Source organism: Betta splendens, chromosome 9 (assembly GCF_900634795.4).
Source record: "Betta splendens chromosome 9, fBetSpl5.4, whole genome shotgun sequence".
Lineage (NCBI taxonomy): Eukaryota > Metazoa > Chordata > Actinopteri > Anabantiformes > Osphronemidae > Betta > Betta splendens.
The window spans coordinates 30,504,955-30,532,457 of NC_040889.2; the positions used below are offsets into that span (position 1 = coordinate 30,504,955).

General features: G+C 46.0%; 2 protein-coding genes across 4 annotated transcripts; one reads left to right on the plus strand and one right to left on the minus strand.

Moving 5' to 3' along the window:
* Positions 1–1,064: 1,064 nt before the first annotated feature.
* On the plus strand, positions 1,065–18,855 carry LOC114861942 (far upstream element-binding protein 3-like). The gene is made up of 18 exons (XM_029161702.3): positions 1,065–1,225; positions 4,014–4,122; positions 4,832–4,865; positions 5,278–5,324; positions 9,343–9,414; positions 9,590–9,647; positions 9,721–9,883; positions 9,979–10,077; positions 10,516–10,617; positions 10,717–10,819; positions 11,266–11,366; positions 11,445–11,583; positions 12,798–12,958; positions 13,084–13,154; positions 13,517–13,602; positions 15,042–15,113; positions 15,226–15,323; positions 16,154–18,855. Exons 1-18 carry the CDS (start codon positions 1,133–1,135, stop codon positions 16,160–16,162), a joined length of 1,617 nt encoding a protein of 538 aa, XP_029017535.1. The 5' UTR covers positions 1,065–1,132; the 3' UTR covers positions 16,163–18,855.
* A 2,178-nt stretch (positions 18,856–21,033) lies between these two features.
* ciz1b (cdkn1a interacting zinc finger protein 1b) lies at positions 21,034–25,779 on the minus strand. 3 transcript variants are annotated; one of them, XM_029161703.3, is made up of 14 exons: positions 25,394–25,777; positions 25,115–25,278; positions 24,958–25,045; positions 24,721–24,887; positions 24,420–24,484; positions 24,272–24,324; positions 23,534–23,671; positions 23,159–23,253; positions 22,958–23,051; positions 22,786–22,890; positions 22,596–22,727; positions 22,408–22,462; positions 21,945–22,066; positions 21,034–21,875 (listed from the first exon to the last, which is right to left on the minus strand). In XM_029161703.3, exons 2-14 carry the CDS (start codon positions 25,141–25,143, stop codon positions 21,810–21,812), a joined length of 1,209 nt encoding a protein of 402 aa, XP_029017536.1. In that variant the 5' UTR covers positions 25,144–25,278; positions 25,394–25,777; the 3' UTR covers positions 21,034–21,809. The 3 variants fall into 3 exon arrangements, 2 of the variants coding, with proteins under 2 accessions (XP_029017536.1, XP_029017537.1); XR_003786900.3 differs by lacking the exon at positions 22,408–22,462 and having other exon boundaries at positions 25,394–25,779; XM_029161704.3 differs by lacking the exons at positions 25,115–25,278; positions 25,394–25,777 and having other exon boundaries at positions 24,413–24,484; positions 24,958–25,049.
* Between the last annotated feature and the right edge of the window lie 1,724 nt (positions 25,780–27,503).

The window sequence follows — 27,503 nt, forward strand, 5'->3', positions numbered from 1 at the left end:
TCAAGATCTTCCTCAGACCTGCAAAAAGCCTGACACAGTCAAGTCTAAGGGAAGGAATCAGATTTCTGGGCACATTTTATTTTAAGTTAAACTCTGAACTTCACTAAAACGAGCTGCCATGAACCTTTAGACTTCTGATTCCCTGCTGTGTTCCTTAAAAGTGATCACTGGGTGTAAAACACTCTCTCTCTCTGCAGAGGTCAGAGGTTATCAGATAACAGTGACGGTTCCTAACGATAAATATTCTTCTAAGACATTTCCTTTCCATTAGGGCAACAGAACAAACTCACTGAAAAACTCAAAGGTGTGGCCTAGATGCTCAGCAGGTAGAGCATCGGCCTGAGAAGCCAAATGTCCCTGCCCACTGCTCCTCCAGGGAATTGGCCAGAAGCAGAGACAAATTTCCCCACTGTGAGATCCATAAAGATTCAATTATCAATATTATTATTAGATTTCACTCTACGCGCCACCTGTGGAGCTGAAACACGTGACTGAACGCGGAAGCGGAAAGAGAGGCGCGAGCTGCAACCAAACAGCTGAGCAGTGACAGAGATCCTCTATAGTGAAGAGGACACACTGTTTTAAACAAACACCTCCGCAAAACCTTTTGGTTGGATCTGATGTTAAACGTCATCTTATGTTAAAATGTATTTAAATCACATCATGTATTTTACATGATGTTATTTCAATACCATATAAAATGGGAATATAATACACAAATGTTAATGATGTTAATGATAAGAACAGTGACAGTCTTACTTTTACTTTAATAATTTACTTTTCTTCTCCTAACAGACTAATATGTTAACATTTTATATAAACAGTATTGTGCGAATATAAGGTATGTAGCGCAAACGTTTTTTCTATCTAAAGGTTCAGTTGTTGACGATTTGACAATAAATTGTCAGACCTCAGGCTTCAGATAAAACCATTAATATGCAAATATGAAGATAGATTTAATAAATGTATTCATTGATACATATTTTAATATTTTGAGGCGTGAGGCGTACTTGTGTCCGTGTTGCCATGAAAAGCCGTTGGAGTGTGGCCTCCTGCTTTAGTTTCTCTGTGACGGCTGCTTCAGTTTAGCTAGCAGCTAATCCGGCTAACGGCTAAAGGCTAACGGCTAGCTATGATGGCGGAGCTGGTGCAGGGACAGGCCTCGATGAACCAGCCGGGGCTGAAGTCAGAAGGCCTAGTCGATGTTTTACAGAGGGCCCGGCAGGTAACAACTTAACTAGAGCTCGGCACACACTGATTCCAGGCCGAACCGGGCCGGTTAAATCGAGCCAACGCACTTTTATTCGGTGTTATGCATCTGCTTCTCCTAACTTATGCGTTCCGTCAACACACACACAAACACACTGTGACTAGCGTGCTAGCATAGCTCAGAAAGCAACTCGGAGTTTGGTCTTGGGACCAGTTTCGCTTACTTTGCCTGGACTGACATGGTTCGGGGGGTAGTTTATAGGGACTTGGGGGAGCTGTCACCCAGTGGGGAGCGCAGGGGCAGTGGTGGCGAAGAGGGGGAGCGGGGCAGAAGTTTGGCCACACGTGTCACTGGGGCAGCAGCAACCTGTTGGGCTGTCACGGCGTCGAAACGGTGACTAGTTAGTTTTCCGGACGTAAAAACTGGATCCAGACGCCGGGGAGCAAGATAAGCAGCGCGTTGGTGCCCCGAATGTTTTCCAGCAGTTTGAGAGCTGGACCTCGTCCCCTCGTCCCCGTCCCTTCTCAGCCTGCTGTTTACTGTAAGTTGGTTATGCAACAACCCCACAGCCATGTACGGCTCCCTATAGAAACCCACAGAGGGCATTACACCGGTACAGTACACGCATAAGGCAGTAGGATTCCAGCTCTGGAAGCTTTCATCTCATCACTTTCCAAGTTTTTAAAGTTCTGCTGGTCCAGTCCAGCTCATCTATTCCCCAAGAGGCACAGAGTACCACTAATAACCTAATGCTGCCACCAATACTACAAGCAAGTGCATAAAGTCTGTTCATGGAAAGTTAGAAATCATCATATAAATCAGGAGTCGTGAAGTTTAATTTGAAATATCTCAAAGTACCAGTGTCCAATTGAGTACAGGCTCATGGGGTGACACTACTCACTCAGGTTCTTTTTTCTGATTTAATTGCGTTTGCACATGCTGCAGCTGATCCAATACGAACTCTAAACAGAACTTTCTGCTCTTCATCCTTAGTCAGTCTCAGTCTCTCTCTCTCTCTACTGGGTCAGTTGTTCAACACAGTCAGCAGAATGATTCTGTCTGGGTTTCGTGGGCATGTAGAACCAGGTGGGCTGAGGGAAAACATCACTTTTCCTCTTATTTAGCAGCTGTTATTGGTTTCGTATTGTTTGTAAAGTAAAAGCTTTTTGTTCAGCTGGACCTGTCACATGCCCTCAGGCAGGAGAGGGTTGGCGTGGCAGCGGTGCAGTATGTTGGATCGTTGTTCTGTTCTGCTGGATGTTTTCATTCTGCTGTGTCAGAGGTTAAACAGGGCGGTGGACCTCCTCAGTACTTCAGAATGAACTGCTTTCTGATATACAGCAGCCTAGCGTCAGACCAGCGGTCTCGGTGTTGGGCTTGGCCTGTCTCTGCCTGTGTGGGAACCAACAGCAGGTTTGTGGCTGTGCAGCCTGAGATTGTCCAGCCACGTCCAGCATTGACACTCCTCTGTTTCTCCAGAGTGAAATGTGCCTCTATGGTTCTGTTTCAGCTTTGTGGTTATTTATTTTGTGCTGCTTTTGCACTTTTGTGTGTTTGTCACACACAAATCATAGAATCAGGCCGTTTTGTAGTTGGCTGTTGAAATACTAGTAGCTGCTATATAAAACCATGTCTAAGTTAAGGTCTAGTTGTTGGCTGCTGTGATTATGTCCACGTTCAACTGTGTAACCTGTCTTTATTACCAATTGCTTTAGTGGGTGAAACAAAATCCTATTCACTGGATAACATTTAAGTGTCGTTGAAGTATTAATAAAATATCTGGGTAGTTTGAGTATAAGTCACATTTTACTGGTTTCAGATAATTTATTACTTCTTAACTTGGGCACTAATACATTTTTATTACATTCTTCAAATGTGACTTTTCTTTATAGTTGGGGTCATGGACTGTATGAAGTGGTAGGACCAATAGGAACATTAACATATTGTAAAAAGTTCAGGTTTAACTTTAATGAAGCGGCTTCTGGACTCTGGAAATTGTTGGGAACGGGTTTTGTATTTTTATTGTCTTGCCGCTATGTTGCTAAAACATTTGTTTGTGAACAAGTCTTTTACTAGTTTTCCTGCTGCTCTTTTCTTCAAGGTTACCTGTGTGTTTTCCTCTGCCAAGGTGAGGTCAGCTAGCAGCTAAGAGCTTATCACTGTGACTTACCCCTAGTGCTGTTGACTCTGGACGACCGAATAAAAAAAGTCACGATTTGACTGAAAATGTCTCAAAAAAATGCAAAACTAGATGTGAGAGATAAAGTTGACCAGGTTCACCGTTCTCTCCAAGTTCTTACTGTTCAAAATAAGTGAAATGGTGTTGTTTTATTTAGCGGCTACAGGGAAGCACAGTGCAAGACATCCTTTGAGTTAATTACAGAAAATCAAATTATCTGTTGTTTCAAAGAGTAGATCAGACATCACTACTTAATGACTGGACATTTATGTATGTCGTCTCTGACCAGCAGAATGGAACGCTGTGTCTGCAGACAAACTGGAACCTTATTAGGAAGGTTCCTCTGTCCTCTGGAACATCAACAACACCAGCTGAACGGAGCTGAGTGGACCACATCCAGCTGCTGTCCACCATCAGTCGTTACATTTCTGTCTTAATGTCCTAAATGTAGGAAATGTGTGACTGAAAACACATTTTACCATTTTTATGAGTCTTCTGAGAAACGTGGCTCTGTCAAACAAACGTGAAGCTGCAGGATGTTGGTGGAGACGCCATAGGAACATAGTTCGAGGTCAAAGGAACCAGCGTCCAGGGGCTTACAGCTGTTCTCCGGCTTTGTTTTAGATGGTTGGTAAGATCGGAGGAGAAGCCATGTCCCACCTCAACAGCTCCTCGGGAAGCGTGGAGCCCTCGCTGTATTACCCTGGACAGAAACGACCAGGAGATGACGGAGGTGAGCTACAATCAGAACCTTTGTAACTAAGTGGAAAGGTTTGACTGAATGAATGTAACTGCCAAATGAAGGGTTTCTACTCAGGCTATACAGTTTTACAAATTAAAGTCTGCTTTATGCTGAAATGAATATCTCCCAAGTGTGCAAAGGTTCTTCCCCAAAGCAAACAAAAGAAGAATAAGAATGCCTTTATTAGTCCCACAGTGGGGAAATTGCACCTTTTACAGCAGCAAGAGAACAAGAAAAAGAGAAAAGAAACCATACAAACACATATCCTTAAACAGAGCTCTGGGATGAATTGTGAATATTGTACATTATGAGCATGATGCAGGAGAGTATGCAGTGAATACAGTAAATACAATAGAATAGTGACCAGGCTAACCTAAGTAGGCACAGAGTGAGTAGAGTCATGGATGGGTATTGCATGATATTGTGCAGATATTGCACAGAGAAGAGTCTTTTCAACATAACCACTGATGTAGTGTGAGTTTTTGCACTGGTAGATAATTAACAGTTCTCATTAAACGGTCTGATTGCAGCAGGTAGAAAAAGATCTGTAAAATCTTTCCTTAACACAGAGGGTGGATCAGTCTGCTACTGATACTGCACTCCAGCCCGTGAGACACAGGCCCAACAGTGTAGGATTGATAGAAGCTGCTGATGTGATCTGCTGCTGATTGTGTCCATTCATGTCATGTGTCTGTCCCAGTAGGCAACCAGCTGGCAGCCATGGGCCACCAGAGGTACGACAACTACAAACACTTGTACTTCTGTCTTTGTGAAAACCATCACTAACCAATCGGGCTTCTGAGTCCAAAATGTCAGAACCGGGTCAGTAAGTGGAATACTAGTGACTCATCAGCGGGTCCTCACAGAGATGGATCTACACACACACACACACACACTCTGAGCATTGTAGACTTGTAAGACGCATGTCAAAGCAGCGGCACATAAGTGCTATGGATCTGTCCTCCCACAGTCACATCAGCATAATCACTTATCGACTGACTGTAGATGGAGCATTTGTGCCACCTGAATGTTAATGTGTGTGTGTGTGTGTGTGTGTGTGTGTGTGTGTGTGTGTGTGTGTGTGTGTGTGTGTGTGTGTGTGTGTGTGTGTGTGTGTGTGTGTGTGTGTGTGTGTGTGTGTGGCAGGGTAATCACAGAGGATTACAAGGTGCCTGACAGGATGGTGGGCTTCAGTAAGTATGACCTCTGACCTTTTAGGTATTGGCCCCCTATGGGCTTCTTCTTTACATGTTTACAGTTATCATTTTATTAGAGCTGACCCTGACTGACAACAGACATAACCTGACCCAGAACCATTGATAGGAGTAGGAGATGAGGCCCAGAATCATTAGTAGGAGGAGGAGGAGAAGAGAAGGCCCCGGCTCCTACCACTAGTGGTAGGAGGAGATGAGGCCCAGAAATGTTGCTAGGAGGTGAGGGAGATGATGAAGCCCAGAACTTTTGGTGGGAGGAAGAGTAGGAGCAGGTAATGATGATGAGGCCCAGAATCGTTAAGGGGAGGAGGAGATAAGGCCACAAACTGTTAGTGGTAGGAGGAAGAGAAGATGAGGCCTAGAACCGTTGGTGGGAGGAGGAAATAAAACCCAGAACCGTTTGTAGGAAGAGGAGGAGATGAGGCCCAGAACCGTTAATGGTAGGAGGAGGAGATGAGGCCCAGAACCGTTGGTGAGAGGAGGAGATGAGGCCCAGAACCGTTAGTGAGAAGAGGAGATGAGGCCCAGAACCGTTGGTAGGAGGAGGAGGAGGAGGAGGAGATGAGGTCCAGAACCGTTGGTGAGAAGAGGAGATGAGGGCCAGAATCGTTGGTGGGAAGAGGAGGAGGAGGAGGAGGAGATGAGGCCCAGAACCGTTGATGGTAGGAGGAGGAGATGAGGCCCAGAACCGTTGGTTAGAAGAGGAGATGAGGCCCAGAACCGTTGGTGAGAAGAGGAGATGAGGCCCAGAACCGTTGGTGGGAAGAGGAGGAGATAAGGTCCAGAACCGTTTGTAAGAGGAGGAGATGAGGTCCAGAACCGTTGATGGTGGTAGAAGGAGATGAGGCCCAGAACTGTTGGTGGGAGGAGGAGGAGTAGGAGGAGGCCCAGAACCGTTTGTAAGAGGAGGAGATGAGGCCCAGAACCGTTGGTGGGAAGAGGAGGAGATAAGGTCCAGAACAGTTTGTAAGAGGAGGAGATGAGGTCCAGAACTTTTGGTGGTAGGAGGAGGGAATGAGGCCCAGAACCGTTGGTGGTAGGAGGAGGAGATGAGGCCCAGAACCGTTTGTAGGGGGTGAAAGAGGAGGAGATTAGGACCAGTACCGTCTGTGGTAGAAGGAGATGAGGCCCAGAACTGTTGGTGGGAGGAGTAGGAGGAGGCCCAGAACCGTTTGTAAGAGGAGGAGATGAGGCCCAGAACCGTTGGTGGGAAGAGAAGGAGGAGGAGGAGAAGATACGGACCAGAGCCGTGGTGGGAAGAGGAGGAGATACGGCCCAGAACCGTTGGTGGGAAGAGGAGGAGATACGGCCCAGAACCGTTGGTGGGAAGAGGAGGAGATACGGCCCAGAACCGTTGGTGGGAAGAGGAGGAGATACGGCCCAGAACCGTTGGTGGGAAGAGGAGGAGATAAGGTCCATAACAGTTTGTAAGAGGAGGAGATGAGGTCCAGAATCATTAGTAGGAGGAGGAGGAGAGAAGGCCCCGAATCGTTAGGAGGAGGAGATGAGGCCCAGAACCGTTAGGAGCAGAAGATAATGAGGCCCAGAACTGTTGGTGGGAGGAAGAGGAGGAGGAGGAGGAGGAGGAGTAGGAGGCGAAGATGATGACGAGGATGATGAAGCCCAGAATCGTTGGTAGACAGAGGAGGAGATGATGAGGCTCAGAACTGTTGGTAGGAGAAGGAGATGATGAGGCCCAGAACCGTTGGTAGAAGGAGATGATGAGAACCAGAACTGTTGGTCCAAGAAGGAGTAGGTGCAGATGATGAGGCCCAGAATCGTTAGGAGGGGGAGGAGGAGAGAAGGCCCGAACTGTTGGGAGGAGGAGCTGAGGCCCAGAACCGTTAGTGGTAGGAGGAGAAGGAGGAGGAGATGAGGCCCAGAACCGTTTGTAAGAGAAGGGGATGAGGCCCAGAACCACTAGTGGTAGGAGGAGATGAGGCCCAGAATTGTTGCTAGGAGGTGAGGGAGATGATGAAGCCCAGAACCTTTGGTGGAAGGAAGAGTAGGAGCAGGTAATGTTGATGAGGCCCAGAATCGTTAAGCGGAGGAGGAGATAAGGCCACAAACTGTTAGTGGTAGGAGGAGGACATGAGGGCCAGAACTATTGGTGGTAGGAGGAAGAGAAGATGAGGCCTAGAACTGTTGGTGGGAGGAGGAAATAAAACCCAGAACCGTCTTTAGGAAGAGGAGGAGATGAGGCCCAGAACCGTTAATGGTAGGAGGAGGAGATGAGGCCCAGAACCGTTGGTGAGAGGAGGAGGAGGAGGAGGAGATGAGGCCCAGAACCGTTAGTGAGAAGAGGAGGAGGAGGAGGAGATGAGGCCCAGAACCGTTGGTGAGAAGAGGAGGAGGAGATGAGGTCCAGAACCGTTGGTGAGAAGAGGAGATGAGGCCCAGAACCGTTGATGGTAGGAGGAGGAGATGAAGCCCAGAACCGTTGGTGAGAAGAGGAGATGAGGCCCAGAACTGTTGGTGGGAAGAGGAGGAGGAGGAGATGAGGCCCAGAACCGTTGGTGAGAAGAGGAGGAGGAGGAGGAGGAGGAGATGAGGCCCAGAACCGTTAGTGAGAAGAGGAGGAGGAGGAGGAGATGAGGCCCAGAACCGTTGGTGAGAAGAGGAGGAGGAGATGAGGTCCAGAACCGTTGGTGAGAAGAGGAGATGAGGCCCAGAACCGTTGATGGTAGGAGGAGGAGATGAAGCCCAGAACCGTTGGTGAGAAGAGGAGATGAGGCCCAGAACCGTTGGTGGGAAGAGGAGGAGGAGGAGGAGGAGATGAGGCCCAGAACCGTTGGTGAGAAGAGGAGGAGGAGGAGGAGGAGATGAGGCCCAGAACCGTTGGTGAGAAGAGGAGGAGGAGGAGGAGATGAGGCCCAGAACCATTGGTGGGAAGAGGAGGAGGAGGAGATGAGGCCCAGAACCGTTTGTGAGAAGAGGAGATGAGGCCCAGAACCGTTGATGGTAGTAGGAGGAGATGAGGCCCAGAACCGTTGGTGAGAAGAGGAGATGAGGCCTAGAACCGTTGGTGGGAAGAGGAGGAGGAGGCGGAGGAGATGAGGTCCAGAACCGTTTGTAAGAGGAGGAGATGAGGCCCAGAACCGTTGGTGAGAAGAGGAGATGAGGCCCAGAACCGTTGATGGTAGGAGGAGGAGATGAGGCCCAGAACCGTTGGTGAGAAGAGGAGGAGGAGGAGGAGATGAGGCCCAGAACCGTTGGTGAGAAGAGGAGGAGGAGGAGGAGGAGATGAGGCCCAGAACCATTGGTGGGAAGAGGAGGAGGAGGAGGAGGAGGAGATGAGGCCCAGAACCGTTGGTGAGAAGAGGAGATGAGGCCCAGAACCGTTGATGAGAAGAGATGAGGCCCAGAACCGTTGGTGGGAAGAGGAGGAGGAGGAGGAGGAGGCGGAGGACATGAGGCCCAGAACCGTTTGTAGGCGGTGAAAGAGGAGAAGATTAGGACCGGAACCGTTGGTGGTAGAAGGAGATGAGGCCCAGAACTTTTGGTGGGAAGAGAAGGAGCAGGAGGAGGCCCAGAACCGTTTGTAAGAGGAGGAGATGAGGCCCAGAACCGTTGGTGGGAAGAGGAGGAGATACGGCCCAGAACCGTTGGTGGGAAGAGGAGGAGATATGGCCCAGAACCGTTGGTGGGAAGAGGAGGAGATATGGCCCAGAACAGTTGGTGGGAAGAGGAGGAGATGAGGTCCAGAACTGTTGATGGTAGGAGGAGGGAATGAGGCCCAGAACCGTTGGTGGTAGGAGGAGGAGATGAGGCCCAGAACCGTTTGTAGGGGGTGAAAGAGGAGGAGATTAGGACCAGTACCGTCTGTGGTAGAAGGAGATAAGGTCCAGAACCGTTGGTGGTAGGAGGAGGAGATGAGGCCCAGAACCGTTTGTAGGCGGTGGAAGAGGAGGAGATGGGCCCAGACGCTTTGGTGGTAGGAGGAGATGGAGTTGATGAACTTTTGTGAGGAAAAATAAGTATCTCTCTCTTCCTGCAGTTATTGGTCGAGGAGGAGAACAGATCACCAGAATCCAGTTGGAATCCAGCTGCAAGATCCAGATTGCTGCTGGTAAGTGTGCTGACATAAATTCACTTTAACCATTATCAGTAAATCACAGCTCAATCACCTAAAGACAGAGTTCAGTGATGTTGAAAGGTTTTCTAGTGAAACCCAACAAACCACACTTGGCAACACCAGGAGACAGTGGAGAGGTCTACTATTAACGTACCTCTGCTGTGTCTAGATAGTGGAGGTCTGATGGAGCGGCCATGTTCCCTGACTGGGACTCCAGAGAGCATCGAGTGAGTTTTCTAATGTCCTCCTTCAATTGCTGCGTGTATCTGTATGTGTTCTCATGCATGTGTGTGTTTACAGACATGCAAAGCGGCTGCTGGTCCAGATTGTGGATCGCTGTAGAAACGGGCCAGGTTTCCACAGTGACGGGGAGGGTGGGTCATCAGTGCAAGAGATGCTGATCCCAGCCAGTAAAGTGGGGCTTGTGATCGGTCGAGGAGGAGACACCATCAAACAACTGCAGGTAGGCTGATTCACAAAAAACAAATGTTTATTAAATGACACTGCACATGAATGTGCAGAGTTAGGTCGTGTTATAGTATCTCTGTATGTTCTTAGGAGCGAGCAGGAGTAAAGATGATGATGATTCAAGATGGTCCGATGCCAACGGGAGCAGACAAACCCCTTCGTATCTCTGGAGACCCATACAAAGTGCAGGTATACGAGAACCCTGTCCCCTGTCCCCTGTCCCGAGTCTTTAAATGCAGCATCAAACCACCAGGTACCACAAGAACCAGTCACTGGACCTGGTTCCGTTGTGAGGCCCAGAGGTCAGACTTTGTTTATTAATAAGCCTCAGACATTTATAATGAAAATCGGCTGAAGAAACTACTTCCTGAAGTAATTGACTCTGTATTAAGAAGTCGTGTGCCCTCCAAACTGAAGGAGGGTTCACTGGCATCAATCCCATAAGAGCGTCTCATAAATCGGTACTGTCGTTTTTATTAGTGATTTTAATCCTCTGGTCTCGAGTATTTCGTGCAGCACTGCGTATGTAAATAAAAAGTGTGATCGTAAACTAAACTATTTTTGTTGAGTTGTTTTTGCCAGTGTAGCGAGGCAATGCATCTGACCCACCTTCCTCTGTTCCTCCAGGCAGCGAGAGAGCTGGTGTTGGAGGTGATCAGGGAGAAGGACGGAGACTTCAGGCCAGGACGCAACGATTTTGGTGTTCGACTGGGAGGAAGCAGCCTGGATGTACGGCACCAAACATGAACACACTCCGTTAGCATTAGCCAGCAGTTAGCGTGTGTCCCAGATCCTGATCTGAACACTCCTCTCTTAATGCTTTTGCAGGTCCCAGTTCCCAGGTTTGCTGTTGGTATTGTGATCGGCAGAAATGGGGAAATGATCAAGAAAATCCAGAACGATGCAGGCGTTCGGATCCAGTTCAAAGCAGGTCTGTTTTCTCAATCTGGTCAAATTAGCATTAAAACCTCTGCAGGTTCCTTTGCATGGTTACAGTTTCATCATTTCCTGCCATTTCAAATTGAAAGCTAGCTTACTACAATAAAAACTCCAGTATATGTACAGTAATTGTTCTGCAAGATCCTTACAGTCCATTGAAACAGGTTTGTTTACACACTGTTATTGGTCTGATGTACACCTAAATCGTCCATGTTGCAGTGTTTAGTATATGTCTGTTCCAGTTTCACCAGGTTTAAATGGTTGAATTTGATCCAGTCTAAAGCTGGTGTATTTCAGGTGGAAGGCATTTTTTCCAGATTTGCTTTAACCACTTAATCAGGAGAACCACAACCGGGGTTTTACTGTAATTCTGACCAGTGTCATCCAGATTACAGGGTGTTGATGTTGACCTCTTGCTGTTCCTGTGTCCATCTTCAGATGATGGCATCAGTCCAGAGCGTGTTGCCATGGTGATGGGCCAGCAAGACCGCTGTCAGCACGCTGTCCACCTCATCAACGAGCTGATCCAGACCGCACAGGTGGCTTCCTCGGGACTGGACCAGTTTGGATGGACACCAGATATGTGGAATACCAGTTTTAACCGTCTTTTGTTGTAGGAGCGTGATGGGTTTGGTTCATCCCTGCGGGGCAGCCGGGTCAGAGGTCGTAGCGATTGGACCATGGGCTCACCCGGTCCTCTTCAGGAAGTGACCTATACCATCCCTGCTGACAAGTGTGGCCTGGTCATTGGCAAAGGTAGGAGCCAGGATCATTGTGAGCTCTGCAGGTTATTGTCATATGAATGCGTGATTCAGAGATCAGTGGCTCTGTGTCAACAGCATTCCTGTGCTAACCTTTTTATAAAATAAAGAATGCTTGGTTTTCTGCATTTTGTGCCATGAAGGGACAGGTTTTCTTGTCTGTGGATGTCATTGGCCTTTTCCTCACCAGCAATCGAGGAGGCAATTGGAATCGTGGAAGGGAGTGCCACACAGTCAGAAATATAACATTATTTGGTCGTTTCACCGCTCTTTTAATTTAGAAGAAAACCTTCTCTCCTGTGTATTCAAATACCAGGCTGCATGTGCACTGAGCCTAAGATCCTTTGAACTGTGGCAGACAATTGTTTAGGACCAGAGTCCACAACAAACAAAAGACTAAGGAGCCATCAGCCCCATTCAGTCGCTTCAAAAACCTCTTAAAACCTGAAGCACTCAGCAGCCCGACTCTGCTGCAGGTCAAGAGGGTCGAGCTCAAGTACCACATGATGTGTTTGTGTGGCAGTCTGCTGGTTGTCATTGTGCCAGCAACAAACCAGAGCTGCTGGGAAACGTCTCCCCAGACAGAATGACCAATTACCAGGAGTCAGTCAACTGTACTTTAATAAAGATGATGCGATAGACAAATAATTAGTTCTTGAGATTATTTGGGTTTGTCATCTCATGTCTGCACCTTTTCTATTACACCCAACCTGTACAGCAGATCACATGACAACAGTGTAACATTGCACAGTGTAGATAGAGACAAAAGACTGCATCTAGATGGAAAAGATTGTGCCACCTCAGCAGCATTCAGCCCTAGACCAACTCTGTTCCTGCAGTAGTTGTAGCTGAGCATGTGTGTCCCAATTAGGACTCATCAGTCATGAACACGCCTGCAGAACGCATGGAGAGCCTCCTCAATGATCTTCATTCGCGAAGCAAAGCCATGATGATGAATAGACGTGGTGGATTTCTTCCATCACCATGTTCTGACCCAGTCTGGGCCCTTAATATTGGTCCATGAGTCATCTGGATGGAGGCTCAGGGTTTAGGAGAGGCGTACACAGCAGCAACTAGAAGTTGATGCTCGAATGAAAGTGCTTGAGTTGACGCTTCCTTTGCTTTATGCTGCTACTAAATATTAAATGGACGAACCCTGCAAAAACACCCGCTTCAATCTCGAACCTGTCTGTCCTTTGATATGTGCAGGTGGAGAAACCATTAAGAGTATTAACCAGCAGTCTGGAGCTCATGTGGAGCTGCAGAGGAACCCTCCCCCCTCCACCGACCCCAACACCCGGGTCTTCACCATCAGAGGCACCGTCCAGCAGATGGAGATGGCCCGTCAGCTGATCGATGACAAAATCGGGGTATGACAGGGCACACGCACCTAGACCAGGAGCTGCTCATGATCAGAAAAAACTTGTTCATACCAGCTTGCATCAGTTGGCGTTTGTTGGTCTGTGGTTGTGTTTAACTGTCACTCCTCCTGCAGGGTTCAGGTATTATGAGTAATGGAGGTTTTGGATTCACTCCTTTCACTCAGGCCCCAGCTACGCATCAGAAGTATGTATGAGAAACAAGTCTGCTAAATTCTGGTTAAATGTCAATCATGTAAAGATTTTTATCATGTCTAAACCATTGGTTTACTGTACAACAGGCTTATGATTTGCCATATTAGCCAATCCTGGTCCTGGAGAACACAATCTGGTCGGTTTTCCAACACTCCTAGCTTGAAACTGGGATGGCTGGGAAACGGGCAAGCCAATGGCTCTCGAGGACCAAGGTTGAGCACTGCTGAACAAACCGCATGGCAGCTATGTCCAGTGGCAATTAGTCGAAGCTTACAGTTGTAGTCGCCTGTCTGGGCTCCTCGGCTGTCAAATGTCCAGAAGCTCCCAGTTTGACGTGTCTGTGTCTGTGTGTAGCTGTGGCAGTGGACAGACCTTCCTGACTGGCGTCTGGGGAAACACCTACCAGACCAGCTGGCAGAACCCTGGACAACAAGACCCTGGTAACGACCACATACACAGGCCCACGCTGGGTCTTTCAGGTGTAGAGCAAACGTAGAGAAGGACGAGCCAGCAGAGATCCTTGGTGTCATTTACAAAGATGAGTGTCAGGGGCTGTTTCCATGATGTATGTGGCACATCAGTAACCACAGCAGGCCCGTCCACATACTAAGGAAAGTTCAGCTTAAGATGTAAAACTCGTAAAAGGAACCTTGGCCGTTAAAGCTCCCTGTTATTTTCTGGTGCATCAGTGGAACTGGAGCAAGTACAGATGTATCATTCGCTGCTAAGTACAAATCTATGCATGTTTCCTTCCTTCGTGCTTAGAATTGAGCGCAGGTGAATGAGTAGCAGACTCCTCCCGTGACACGCCTCCATCTAAATTCATTTTATGACCATTTAAATATGGTCTGCGCAGTACGCCGTGTAGGACCGTGTGTGCAGGTGTTAATGCTGCAGGTTAAGCTACTAATAGGAATTCTCTACATTAAACCACCGACTAATACTGATGTTGAAGCCAAGATGTACTTTGGTTGTGCATAGGTTCTACTATGTGCAACAGGAATTAATACTAAGGCCATTAAATTATTTACTGGCAGTTCTGCTGCTCTTGATCCAAGAACGGGGACCTCTACCAGATTCTAATAGATGCTCTAACAGAGCTGTAGAATATATGTTTGCACCGTTTTGCTCATATTTTTCTCTAATCTAATCCACGCATCTAACAGATGCGTGGCTGTAAATTAATTGTTGATTGTTTTCAGGTGATTAACAGTTTTCCAGTTCACCTCTTGGCGTCACTAATGGACCAATAGCTGTAGAAAAGGACTTACGCCAGCCAGTGAGCTACTGTAGATCTGCGCGCGTTTCTACTTGACGTGGTTTTTGATACATCTGACCTTAGGTATAGAGTTATGCTTACTCCGGGTTTTTGTGTGTAAGTACCCTTTGTACGTGAGGCCCCAGGTTCCTTTCACAGCTCTAGTTTCACACACCTCTGGTCAGTGATGGAGGCATTGGGGGTAGATACAGATGACGGGAGATAAGAACAGGCCGTACATTAGTATGTCACCTTGCTGCTGTAGACAAAAGAATTTCCCAATTTTGGGATGAATTAAGTCTATCTTAAGTAACCTACTAGCTACAGGTCAAAGTAAAGCACTTTGTAACATATCAACGCATGTCTTAAATAATGAGTTATTAGGTAATAAAATACTTATGAGGAGCCTAAAGTGTCATGAGAGGATTTAGTGAGATTAGAGGTCATTGTCGCTACAGTCAGTGGCACTGGTCTAGTAGGGTTTACACAGGTCAGGGCAGCTGTTGAATGTGCGGGTCTGTTATAGATGAACACTGACCGTTAGATGGTGCCCATGCAGTGCAGGTTTGGACCATGGACTTTAATCCCACTTTAAACTGTTGGATTGTTGTGTGTCTGCAGGTCAGCAGACCCAGCCCCAGAGCTTGATGACTGACTACAGTAAAGCCTGGGAGGACTACTACAAGAAACAGAGTGCGGCCACCTTTCATTTCTGTCTCTATTGAAATGTAGCAGGTCACATGAGCTCGTGTTTGGTGCTTTGGCTCCAGTTGTGATGGTCACAGGCCACTGTTTTGTGTTTCAGGTCAGTCGTCCCAACAGAGTTCGGTGCCAGAATATACTGCAGCGTTAGCAGAATACTACAGACAGCAGCCCTACCTGTGGAACCCGGCCCAGATACAGGTAAAGCACACGAGCAGGAGCTAGAACCGGATTCCATCCTAGCTCCTACAAGAACCACTGCTGGGCCAGATGTTAATTGGTTATCGAGTTGGTCTGTGAAGTAGCAGGCAGTCAGGCCAGCAGAGAGCACTGCCGGAGATTCTTTAAACTCTGGCGTTTACATCTGACGCTCCTATACTAATAACAAACCCGGTTGATGCTTTAGAAATGCAGCAGCTAAATCATGACCTCATCGGGGTTTGCTGCTGAAGAGCACATCTACAGTATGATAGTGTTAAACCTAGTTACCAAAGATCCTTCTGACTGAACTTTTCCTGTCGCATTCTGTTGATATACTGTGACTTGACCTGATAGTTGATGGTTTAGCTGTACAAAGCAAAAACAGGAGATTAAACATTTCCACTAGTAAAATGTGAAAATATGAATGATTGTTACTTACAAATGTCCAAAACTTTATATTTAAATGTAACCAGTAAGACATTTGATAAAAGCACTAAACTGAATGAATCACCTTGTGGTGAGGCGTGACACACTTTATTTCTGCGTTTCCATAGCTTTGGCATGTGTTTTACACTATAATGCTATCAGTTCTGACCTTTGGTATCAGGTCAAGTTATGAACTAAAAGCAGATAAAGGGTTAAACCTCAAGCCTTGCATTAGGTTGAACCTTCGTTCGTGTCTCTGATGGGGAAAACACAGCAGCTGTTCATTTGAAACCGATCCAGCACCTGAGAATAGAAGTAGAATGGTTGCACACAGGAACCTGTGGGTGTCTCATGCTGAGCTTTTTCCTGTACCGTCTGTCTCATGTCATTTCTTGTCTCTTCAGGATCATTAGAGGCTCTGGCCTCGCCAGGTAAAGCCCTGGGAATGATCGTCAACGGCATCCGAAATGGGGTTTCCTAGCAACGCTCTGCCGCTTCCTCCTTTTTTGTAGAGAAAAACTAAGGATTAACTGAAAAATCACGAACTCTATTCTTTCTGTTTTTTAACCTTTACAAAGTTGATATTTTGTCGGGCAGATTTTTTTGGACTAGCCTCCGGTCTTCTCACAATGTAGACCTACCTTTTTTTTGTTTTGTTTTGTTTTTTATCAAACTTGAAAATGTATCAGTGTGGCTTTGAACGAAAAATCAGTATAATCTATATTTTGTCTAGTTTTATTTTCCAATAAAAAAACGGTATAAGGCTTAGCAGTCTTGAGTAAGAAAATCACATTATTATTATTATTATTATTATTATTATTATTTTATTTTTTTTTTTTGTTCATGATAATGTTTTAAAGCATGCGTCAGATTTTGTTTTGACTCAGTTAATACTTTTTTTTTTTGGCATAGAAATATTTTAGTAGCGTCGGATGGAAATGTAAAGTTTTACCATCAGAGACAAAACAGTTTTTGTACTAAGTCTTTGCTCGCTGGGTCTATTTGTTCTTGTCTAATTTTACCTGATTAGTCACCATCTTGGAGGTGCAATGATGCATTTAGTTTTCTTTTTGGTTTGATAGTAGTTCTTATTCCTGTATCTCTATGGTGATTCTTTAGTTTTTATGATGTAAAGATGAATAAATGATGATTACTATTGCGTTGTCTAAAGCCAGATCTCTCTGTGGTCGAACTCCAGCTGACACTGTTCTCGTCTCTACCGTCACTACAAAAAGCGGAAAAATGCTGTTTTATAATTGTTGTAACTTTGCTGCATTTCTATTTTGCCAATTTGAGCTGATCAGTCAAGTGATCAACAGGCGAAACCAGTGTGTTGGCCAAAGCTTTGTGTGCATCAGCCTAGCTAGAGTTTGAATGGTGTCAGTTAGTGGTTGTGTCTTAGCTACATTCTAGCAGGATAAATGTGGCAGTTAAATTATTTCTAATTTCATTTGAAAATTGGTGAAAGTTGGCTAAAAAGGATAATAATCAAAATGGTGCATCGCTACGTGCGTGTTGTTGGCTGTAGGTGTGTTAGGTGGTGATTAGAGCCAGACGTGCTAACTTTCATTACGCTGCTTTTTGCAGTAACTAAATCGGCCTCTTGCTTGTTCTGCCCTTGTCAGGTTCGTTAACATGATGCCGGGGTTGTGACTAACGTTTTCATTCATGCTTATTTTCTGCTTGTAATGTGTTGGACAAGGTTTTGTAGTTCCTCGTTCTATTATTTTGTCTGAACAATGATCCAAATGAATCAATGAACATTAGGACAAGTTGTGAAAGTTAATTTAATGTTGGAGCAGGTAAAAGGAACGCTTGAGGACTAAATCTTTGAGCTTAGTGTTAGCTGAACGTCCATTAGCTTTAGTTTAACCTGTCTAAATGTTCATTCTTTTGGGTTTAGCAGATACATGATGATTCTGTAAAGTTGAAAAGCAATTAACATTTAACATGGTTTTATGATCGAGCACTTAAGAAAACTGATGAAACATGATTATGATGAGCCTATCAATACTTTGTTCCAAAGTCCAATGACTGTGTTTGCTTTTGGATTATTTCTGCTGCCTTTGATGTTGGGGAAATAGGGTGGATATGTTTTGTGACCTAACGTGATTTGAGCAGGCAGATCCATTTGAGATGAGCTCTGCCGTGTTGAGCAGTGTTTGTTTTAGGACCCACCCCCAAGCCGTTTGTGTTGTATCTGTTAGTTGGCTAAAGTTAAACCTATTGTAATTGGAGGATCTTGTCATTTCAGTCCTGGCTGTATGTGTGTGATTCTTTGTGACTGATTGTTGGATTTTAGGCTGGATATTGTTTTTTGCGTGGCTATTTAATACAAATATAAGAGAACTCCACAAGGATTTGAATCTATTAGCTCGGTGTCATTTGAACCTTGGCTGAAACGTGTGTTGTTGTTAGCTGAATGTTGTGATTGTCGGACCACAGAGAGGTTTGTCTTGTCGGGACATCTGGCTACTGTTAAGTTGTGTGTTGACTTGCTGGTTGTGCTTTATGTATGTGTGGTATAGTAGTAATAATAATAATAATAATAATAATTAATGATAATAATATTAATAATTCTATTTAAATTTGTTTCACCAGTTCTGAACATTCAGTTTTTGTGAATTTCCACTCTGGCGGGTGCTCTCCAGTTAAATGTACTTTGGTGTCTTTTATAAATGAGATTGTTTAATTCACTTGTGTAACAGAGAAGCTAAGTGTGTGTTAGGTTCTCAAGACTGCTAGACTGCGCTCCACCTGTCGTCTGTGGGTGTCCCCAGTCATTACACCGCTGGAGTGGACTCGCCTGGTGGAAAGCCACAGTTCCAGGACCGCTGTGGATCGTCTTGGAACCAGCACTGGGCATGTTAGTGGTCCACTCCGGTTGAGTTTTCCTAATCTCGAGTCTCGTCCTAAAAAGGCTCCTTTTGGTTTTTATTGTTTTTCTAATGGATGGACATCCTAACTGTAACCTGCAAATTTTTCTATTAGATCCTGATTGACAGGTAGTTGTGTATGAACCTGAGCCACAACTGTCGGTGGCCGAGAAAGGTGGACGATTATTATGATTAACATGAGGGCTAATAAACAGGCTCCTTCTTTCTGACTCACTGTTTTTATCTGCTCTGCATCTTCATCAAGTTCTTTTGCTTTTTCTGGACTTGACCGTTAATAACCAGATGCTTGAAGGCTCAAATTCATCACTCGTAGCTCACATGAATGTGGTTCTGCAATGTGGCAGGTGGTAGAAGGTCCAGTTCTGCTTGGGTTCTTCTGCACTGAGCCAGTTAGTGCATGTGGTTAAAGTGTCTGGTTGCAAACCTAAAACAGTGATTGTTGTACTTCAGGATTGAGTTTTTAGGAACTCCTCTGTTCATGTTGGTTCTGTTTGAGATGCTGGACCAGGTACCAGCTCAAAGTTGATATAGAAAGCAGGAACATGTTTCACAGGGTCCCAGACGACGAGGTCAGAACCTGTGGGTTGTTCCGGTCTGCAGTGGTCAGTATCCATCAAGTGTCCCAGGATGGAGAACCGGAGACTGGGCACAGGCGAACTAGGCGGTCGAGTAGAGGGTGCAAATCATGATCTCGCACAGGGCACCAACTTGGCCCTGGATTCTGTTGGCATCCAGCTGAGCTGAGGCTTGTCCTGATGTAAAACCGAGCTACAACCGTGAAGGGAACAGTTTTGTGGCTCTTTAGTAAACGAAGACGAGATAGTGTCTGCGGAACCTGTAGTGACACAAGTGGAACAAGCTGGTGCTTCCTGCCGAGTAGCTTCACCGTCATGTTCCTGCCTCTGAATGAGGAACAAACAAAGACGGCAGCTTTTCAGCTTGGAGGACTTGTTTACAGGAAATGAAAGAAGATCAACTGCTGCCATTAAAGAGACGGATTCTCTCTCCATTAGCGACTGAAGGCCAGGACGACCTGAACGAAAAGGACCAACGTGCATCACAAGGTCGGCCCACGCAGCCTTGTACCTAATTGTTCATCACTAATAACGACGTTCTCCTAATTGAGCTCTTCATTTAGAAACAAACATGGGCACATTTTCATGTAGCTGACAGACGCATTCAGATGCAGATAAAGGGAATTAAAAGCATCGCTAAGAGCTCTCTGCTCTTTGACCTTGTGTTGGAGCCTCGGCAGCAGGTGGATAAATGCAGCCCAGCCTTTATCGCATCACTGCAGGATTCAGCCGCAGGCCGCGCTGCCGGAAGCAAACGAGTCCTTTCACTCAGGAGCGAGCGAATCCCCTTGACTCTGCCGACACAACAACACTCACCAATGTTAATCAGGCCGTTTAGGAGACATCGCTTCCTCTTTCATCAAGTCGGCACTCGCCAGATGTTTCTGCTCTACATTTGTCAGGTTCTTGCTTGAATCCAGCTGTCACACAAGGTTCCAACTTGTTGGAATGATCCCTGCCTTCCTTTCTCCATCTACGTACCTGCACTAACAATACACCTTTTCCCTCCTCTCAAAGCGTAAATGATGGACGTTGTTATTGTTTCATTCTTCTAATCATCATTCTGCAGCGTGTGATGAGTGACTCGCCAGCAGCTTCTTGTCAATTCATTTCAGCGCCTGTTAAAATCGATCGCATGAATAGAGCCAGAAATGGAGGCATAGTTCTGGACGTCGGGACCAAAGCCCGCTTTATTTAGGTGGAGATGATGTGTTCAGTGAAATTAGAGAAGATGCAAACAGACAGTAAAATGTTGTTGAGAGTTGACTTTCGTTAGGTCAAACAGCAGAATGAAGATGGAAAAACGGCAGCTTAGTGTTGTCTCTGCATTTTGTTGCCCTGTACTTGTGCATGTGTATTGACAATAAAGTTGAATCAAATCTAAGATCGCACTTTGTCACTCTCTCACTCACACACACACAGTCCAGCTGCCTCTTGCTCAGGAGAATCAATAACTCATAACGTGTGTGTGTGTGTGTGTGTTCGTTCAGGCACTGCCCTTGGCTGCAGGTTATTACAGGATGGACAAACCCACCGGTCACTGGCATGTGTCTGCTTGTTTGTGTAGACACAAGCAGACGTTAGTTTGGCTGAAGTGGCTTCATAGGACTCTGTTTTTAGGTTGATGAATGTTCTACCGACCGTTCATAGAAAAACCTGCGGTTCTGGTCATTTAATTGATGGAAGCCGAAACGGTTTGTTCCGTTCTTTCACTATTACTCTCTGCTTCAGAGGATAACTCATACGTAGGTGTAACGGTCAGAGGCCGAACAACACATTAATACAGTTCATGTGAAAATAATAAGGCTCCTCTGCAACGATCAACTCGTTTATTAAACATCCACATGTCCTCTGCACAGCGGCGCCACCTGCTGCACAGCCTCAGTCGTTACATTATAGAACAGAACGTATAATTTAGTCGCAGCTCAGTCATTTGGAAAAGATCAAGATCAGAAAACTTTTGAGCTTTTAGACCAAAAATTACAACAACAAAAAAACGAGATTTGTTTTGTGACAATATTCACTGCAGTTTTAAGAAAATCAGCTGATAAACAAATACAAACATCAGCTATAAATGAACTGCCATCATGGTCACCAGTACCATTTACATTTAATGCATTTGTTTCAACCCGCAAGTGCAGCTACATAATGTGAAACGTCCTCTTATTAGCAGGAACCTAACCTGCTGCAGCATGTTTCCACACTGGTTTTCCACACCATGGTTTTCTTCAGTTAAGATTCAATGGTGGAGAAAAACAATTTGTTGCGTTCATAGAGGCATATGAATGCACCAAGGCAGCATTTGGTGCTTTGGCCTCTGGAAATAATGATAATAAAGAGGAAAAACTGAATATCATGCTACTGGGACATTACAAACCCTGTTAGAAGCCACTACGGCAACAAGCTCCAGCCTCCAGGTTCAGGCGACTCCTTTACAATGACCGGCACCAACTGCACAATCCACTGTGGCAAGAGCTGCCACAGAACCCAGTGAGAACCCAGTCTGTTTGATGCAGATGAGAACTGTACAAGCGTGTGCTAATCCAACAGATTAAGAACCGTATCAACATGTTCTGCTGAGTGCGACTCTAGCTCCAGGTCAGTGCTTCAGGTACAGGTCGGGTCCTTCCTTCAGGGTCAGTGTTTGTGTGACGCTATAAAAACCAACAACAGAGTGAGGGACATAGACGCGACAGTACACTGTACCGCAGCCGGGTCAGTACCTGCATGTTCATGTAGTGTGCACGCGTCCTGCAGTGTGTGTATCGTGCTGTCATCTCTCCGTAGAAGAACTTGTTGCAGAGCCGACACAGGAAACCGGACACGGGAACCACAAAAGCACTTCCTGTGTGAAGGAGCCACATTTTAGTCACATTTATTTCTCATAATTCAGCTTTGGCTCAATAAAACATGGAGGCGTTTGCAGCCCATCAGAGTCCGGGAGGACCAGCAGTTCTGGCCCCATGTGACATGAAGGACTTGGACCTGGATCCGTGGACCCACTGACTTCACCCTAACACAACTGAACCAGTTGAAACCAAACAGAACCATGACACTGTCATCACTGGGTTTAAAGTCAAGTGAACGTTCAGGTTTGAACAGCTAAATAAAACCGGACACTGGCGAACCACTTCACGTGGTTCAACTCAATAGGCCCAGACCAGGTCATTTTTAGTCTGGACACACCATAGGTCTGGTAGGGGTCATACTCTTCTCCAACTGCCTCCTCTGACGCTGTGGCCTGCAACACACAGTTTCAGATTCATTGACCGGATTCACCAGAACCTCCAGAACAAATGTGGTGCAATGAGACCTAATTGGTAACAACGTCAGGCTGCTTTGATTAAATGACTAATGAATATCTGAAACGACACCTTCAGCATTTTATTTTCCTCATCTTCCTCATCAGCGACATCTGCTTCCTCCTCCTCCTCCTCCTCTCCCTCAAAGCAGCCGACGGCGTCCACAGTGATCAGCTCATCGTCCTGAGCCTCGTCCAGCCGCACCTGAGGACACACAGCGAGTCAAAGCCTCAATGACTCTCAGTAATCTGCAACAACCCACCTGCTGTTTGTGCTCTGCAGACTTCATGTGCTCCACAAACTTCCTGGGCGTCCTGAAGTGACGTTTACACACGAGACAGAAAGGACGACTCAGCTGTTTGCACATCTGTTTGAGACAAGACAGCGATGAGACGGCGGCTGTGCGCCTTTTCACTGCTAGTTGCTCTGCTCACCTTGTGTTGTTCCGTCCGTCGATGTGTGATCACGCAGCCACTGAAGTGAGTCTGACAGGAGTCACACCAGCGCTGGGTGGTGGCATGGTGCCCCCTGGAGGATGACACCGGTCAGAACCACGGGAACATTCTTCACAAATAAACAGTCCTTACGTGGTGAATGTATTAAGGATGAGCAGGTTCCGTAAGGAAGGATCTTACCGGTCCTGCAGCCTGTATGCATTAGTGCAGATGGACTGCGTGACCTCCTGCAGCTTCTTCAGGTGCTCTGATCCCAACATGTGTACCTGAAACAGCTGCACACAGCAGATCAGGAACAAAGTGCTCACGTGTTTCATCAGTGGTTTTCGTCTGATGAACACAGGAGGCAGACGATTCTCTACACACTCCGATGCCATGGCTAGAGTTAAAGAAGGATTTTTAGCACAGACATGTTGGTCCATGAGCAGCTGATGCCTTAGGACCAGGTTCCTTATACTCCTTACACTTAGTTGCTGCCCAGTCAACCTCCTGACTCAAACATGGATCTGTCATGTGCTTCATACGTCACCTTTAAATTCTTCTGCTGCTTCTCACCTGCAGAGACCGACAGGTGAGGTCACACACGTGACAGTGGAGACCTGCCTGTCTGTCTGCTGTCCTGTCTGTCCGTCCAAATTCTCGGCTCTCACCACGCTGCTGGATGGTGACCTTCAGGGAGCCCACACTCTGCACCTACACGCGCAATCACACACACACACACACACACACACACACACACACACACACACACACACACACACACACACACACACACACACACACACACACACACACACACACACACACACACACACACACACACACACACACACACACACACACACTTCTGTTTATTTGCAATTCAATGCAGAAAGAGAAGAGAGTCAGATGAGAAGAGGAATTTATAAGGTTTATCCCAAAAGCTGCAGCCAGAGTCTGACTGGACTCAGGAACAGAGACCAAATGTCTCCTCCATCAGCTTCTCTGCATCTCCTCACTTCAACGCTCTTAATGATCAGCTGATCTTGTCTTCCACACCTCATAGCTCCTCATGCTTCTCTCTCAGAGCTGCTCTATTGGTAGTTCTAGAGGTTCTACATGTAGAATGGAGGCAGAGCCTTGAGCTACCAAGCTACAGTAACTCGTTTGTCCATTTTGTCTGTGGTCCAACATTACCTATTATCTTATTAAATCATCATGAATTCTTATCAAGCATGATTAATATCTTGCAGCATTTGGGATGTTTGAATGACCTGCAGGAACATGTTGGTGTTTATAATATGCGTTTCTCACCTCAGCTGCTATGCTGTCCTCACTCTGCTCAGTTGTGTCTTGCTGGTCATCATCTGATAAAATACACACGTGCTGTTAACTGAACCCGATGACCAACACAACCTGTCATTGTCATAACAAGCAACAGCCCTTTGTCCACACCTCTCACCTCCTGCTGGATCACATGACCCCTGGAATTCTTCTCCACTGATAAGAGCTGCACCTTCTTTACATCTGCATAAAAATAACAATTAACTTCTCTCTGATATTCTAGTTTTGACTCTAGTTTGTTGTGTCTTCTTTCATCATTCCTGAGTTTATTGGTGATCAGTTGATCAAAGAAAGAAATGGATCAGATAATAAAGATCTGTCACTGCTCTTGTAGAATATGTTCCTGTTCTTGTATTTAAAGTGTTTCTGAAAAGCATCAGTAATACACACACTAGACTGGATGTAAAATGGTGACAGACCTGTGCAGCCGTATTGTCTTTGGTTCTGTCTCTCCTGAATGTCTCCCCTGCTGTTCTGGGTGTCGTCGTCGTCGTTCTTCTTCTGTGGTGGTGGAGCTGCTGCTGTTGTTGTACAACTGGACATCTGCGCCTCTGGTCAAAGAGCAGGTCCGATTCTTTCTAGATGACTGACAGGGAAAATTACAAAGCTTTGCGCGGCAGTCACTCCAGCGGCGGCAGTGGGACCGTGTGTTTTACCTGTGGGGGTGGAGGCTGCCTCCTCCTTGCGACGCAGACAGGGAACTGAACCGGAGCCACGCCGTTTCCCTCTGCAGGCAGGAAACACCTGCAGGACGAGAGGAGTCAGTAAATACAGGCTAATAAATGGACAACAGCCGTGAACAGCAGCGTCTACCTGTCGGTCCTGCGCTTCTGCTTAACCATGGTGAAGGCTGCGCCGGCTGACCTTTGACCCCACTGATCCGCACACAAAACTGTGGCGCATGATGCCAAGCACCGGGACCGAGACCGCTTTGAGCCCAATTATAAAACTTCACACAGCTGCGCCTGGTTAATCAGCTGTTTCCAGCATGTGCAGACAAAAGATGATGATTGTTATACGACAGTTGGGACGAAGGCACCACTGAGATCTATTATTAGAAAATCTACTAGTTTAAGAGAGAGTTACACTTACCGTAGTCATAAAACCTCGGAATTATTTCTGTCCATGTGTTAATATGTCAGACGTTAAAGGCAGATCGAATGTTCGTATCGTAAGCTACATGTCCTGATTCAGCTGCAGCCACTTCCGCTACGTGTAAACGCAGCCTGGGGGCCCCGCTGCCGCCGCCTGCCGGCGGGGGGTCGTTCTGCACGTGTAGCGCCGCGTTAAAAACGAATCAAAAGCGGTGTTTTCAAAACCAGACAAATAAATGTATTTAAAACCGTTTCCCGTTCGGTCGTTTACCGCGGTGCAGTTGGTTTGACGTTGGACATTCAACAGACATTCGACCGAAAGTGCCTCCGGACAAGCGGTCCGTGTTTGAACAAGCGATCCGCGTTTCGTGTTCGCTACGCGGACACAGAAAGAGACCGCTCGGGACATGAAGACGTTGACTTAGGGACCGTCGATAAATTATTTGGATTTTCAAGAAATTGATCCAAATTGCTCCAAAATGTGTGTCTACATCTCTTTCACATTGCACAACCATTTTTATGAGGAAATAGTCATGTTGCATATTTTTCTATAATATTGTAGTAATAATAATACAGTAATATTTCAATACCATCCACACCATATGACCTACTGGTCCAAAATCTGCTCCAAAATGTGTGTCTACATCTCCTTCACAAGGCACAACCATTTTTATGAGGAAATAGTCATGTTGCATATTTTTCTATAATATTTTAGAATAAATCATAACGTAATATTTCAATACCGTCCAAACCGTATGACCTACTGGTCCAAAACCTGCTCCAAAATATGTGTCTATATCTCCTTGTTAGGACACAACCATTTTTATGAGGAATTAGTTATGTTGCATATTTTTCTATAATATTGTAGTAATAATATTACAGTAATATTTCAATAACATCTAAACCATGTGACCTACTAGTTCAAAACCTGCTCTAAAATGTGTGTCTACATCTCACCATCTCAGTCTGGACTCTCTGACTGTTGCTTATGCATGCAACGTGAGCTGTCCCTCTGATGAGCTTGTTCCTGATTCTGTCCTATTTTGTCACTCTTAAGGAGAACCTCAGCGTTTTCAACTCTGCTACCTCCATCTCTGCCTCTTGTCTCTTTCTCACTGCTATCCTCTCCAACCCACAGAGCAGAGCTGGTCTCATCACTGTCTTGAAAACCTTTCTTTTGAGTCTTTCTGACACTCTTCTGTCACACAACACTCCTGACACTTTCCTCCACCTGTCCCAACCCGCCTGCACTCTCCTCTTCACCTCTTTTCAACACTCCCCATCACACTGAACTGCTGACCCCAAGTACGTGAACTCCTGCACCTTTTTTACCTCATGGCATCAGTGGTGCGCGTACGAGGCATGAAACCATACTGCTGCTCACAAATCTCCACCTTCTTCCTAAGCCTGGCTTCCACTACGCCTTCCCACAGCTTCATTGTGCTGCTCATTAACTTTATTATTCCTCTGTGGTTGCTGCTGTTCTGCGTGTCACCCTTGTTCTTAAAGATTGACACCCGAACGCTTCTTCTTCATTCTTCAGGCATCTTCTCATTATCAAACAAACTGGTTGAAAATTCCGCCACTGTCTCTTCTGGACGCTTTCGCACCTCTACAGGTACGTCTTGAGGACCAACAACCTTCCCATTTTTGATCCTTCTCAGAGCATTCCTCACCTCATTCTTTCTAATTTCTGTTATTTCCTGCTCCACAACCTCCACATCTTACTCCCTTCTTTCCCTTCATTCTTTCATTCTCCTCATTGATCAACTCCTCAGAATCCTCCCTCCATCTTCTCTGCACACTCTCCTGGGTTGTTAGCACCTTTCCATTACTGTTTATCTGTTGCACATCCTTCCCATCTCTCTGTCTGTTTAGCCTGTAGAAGTCCTTCTGCGCTTCCTTCGTGTCCAACCTGTTACACAGCTCATCGTAAGCTTTCTGTTTTGCTCCCTCAGTCCTTTCTACATCCCACTTCCTTTTACCCAACCTCTTCCTCTGGATGCAGTCCTGTACTTCCTCATTCCACCACCAAGTGTCTTTATCTTCTTTCCTCCATCCAGATGACATACCAAGCACTTTCCTACCTGTTTCCCTGATAAACTCTG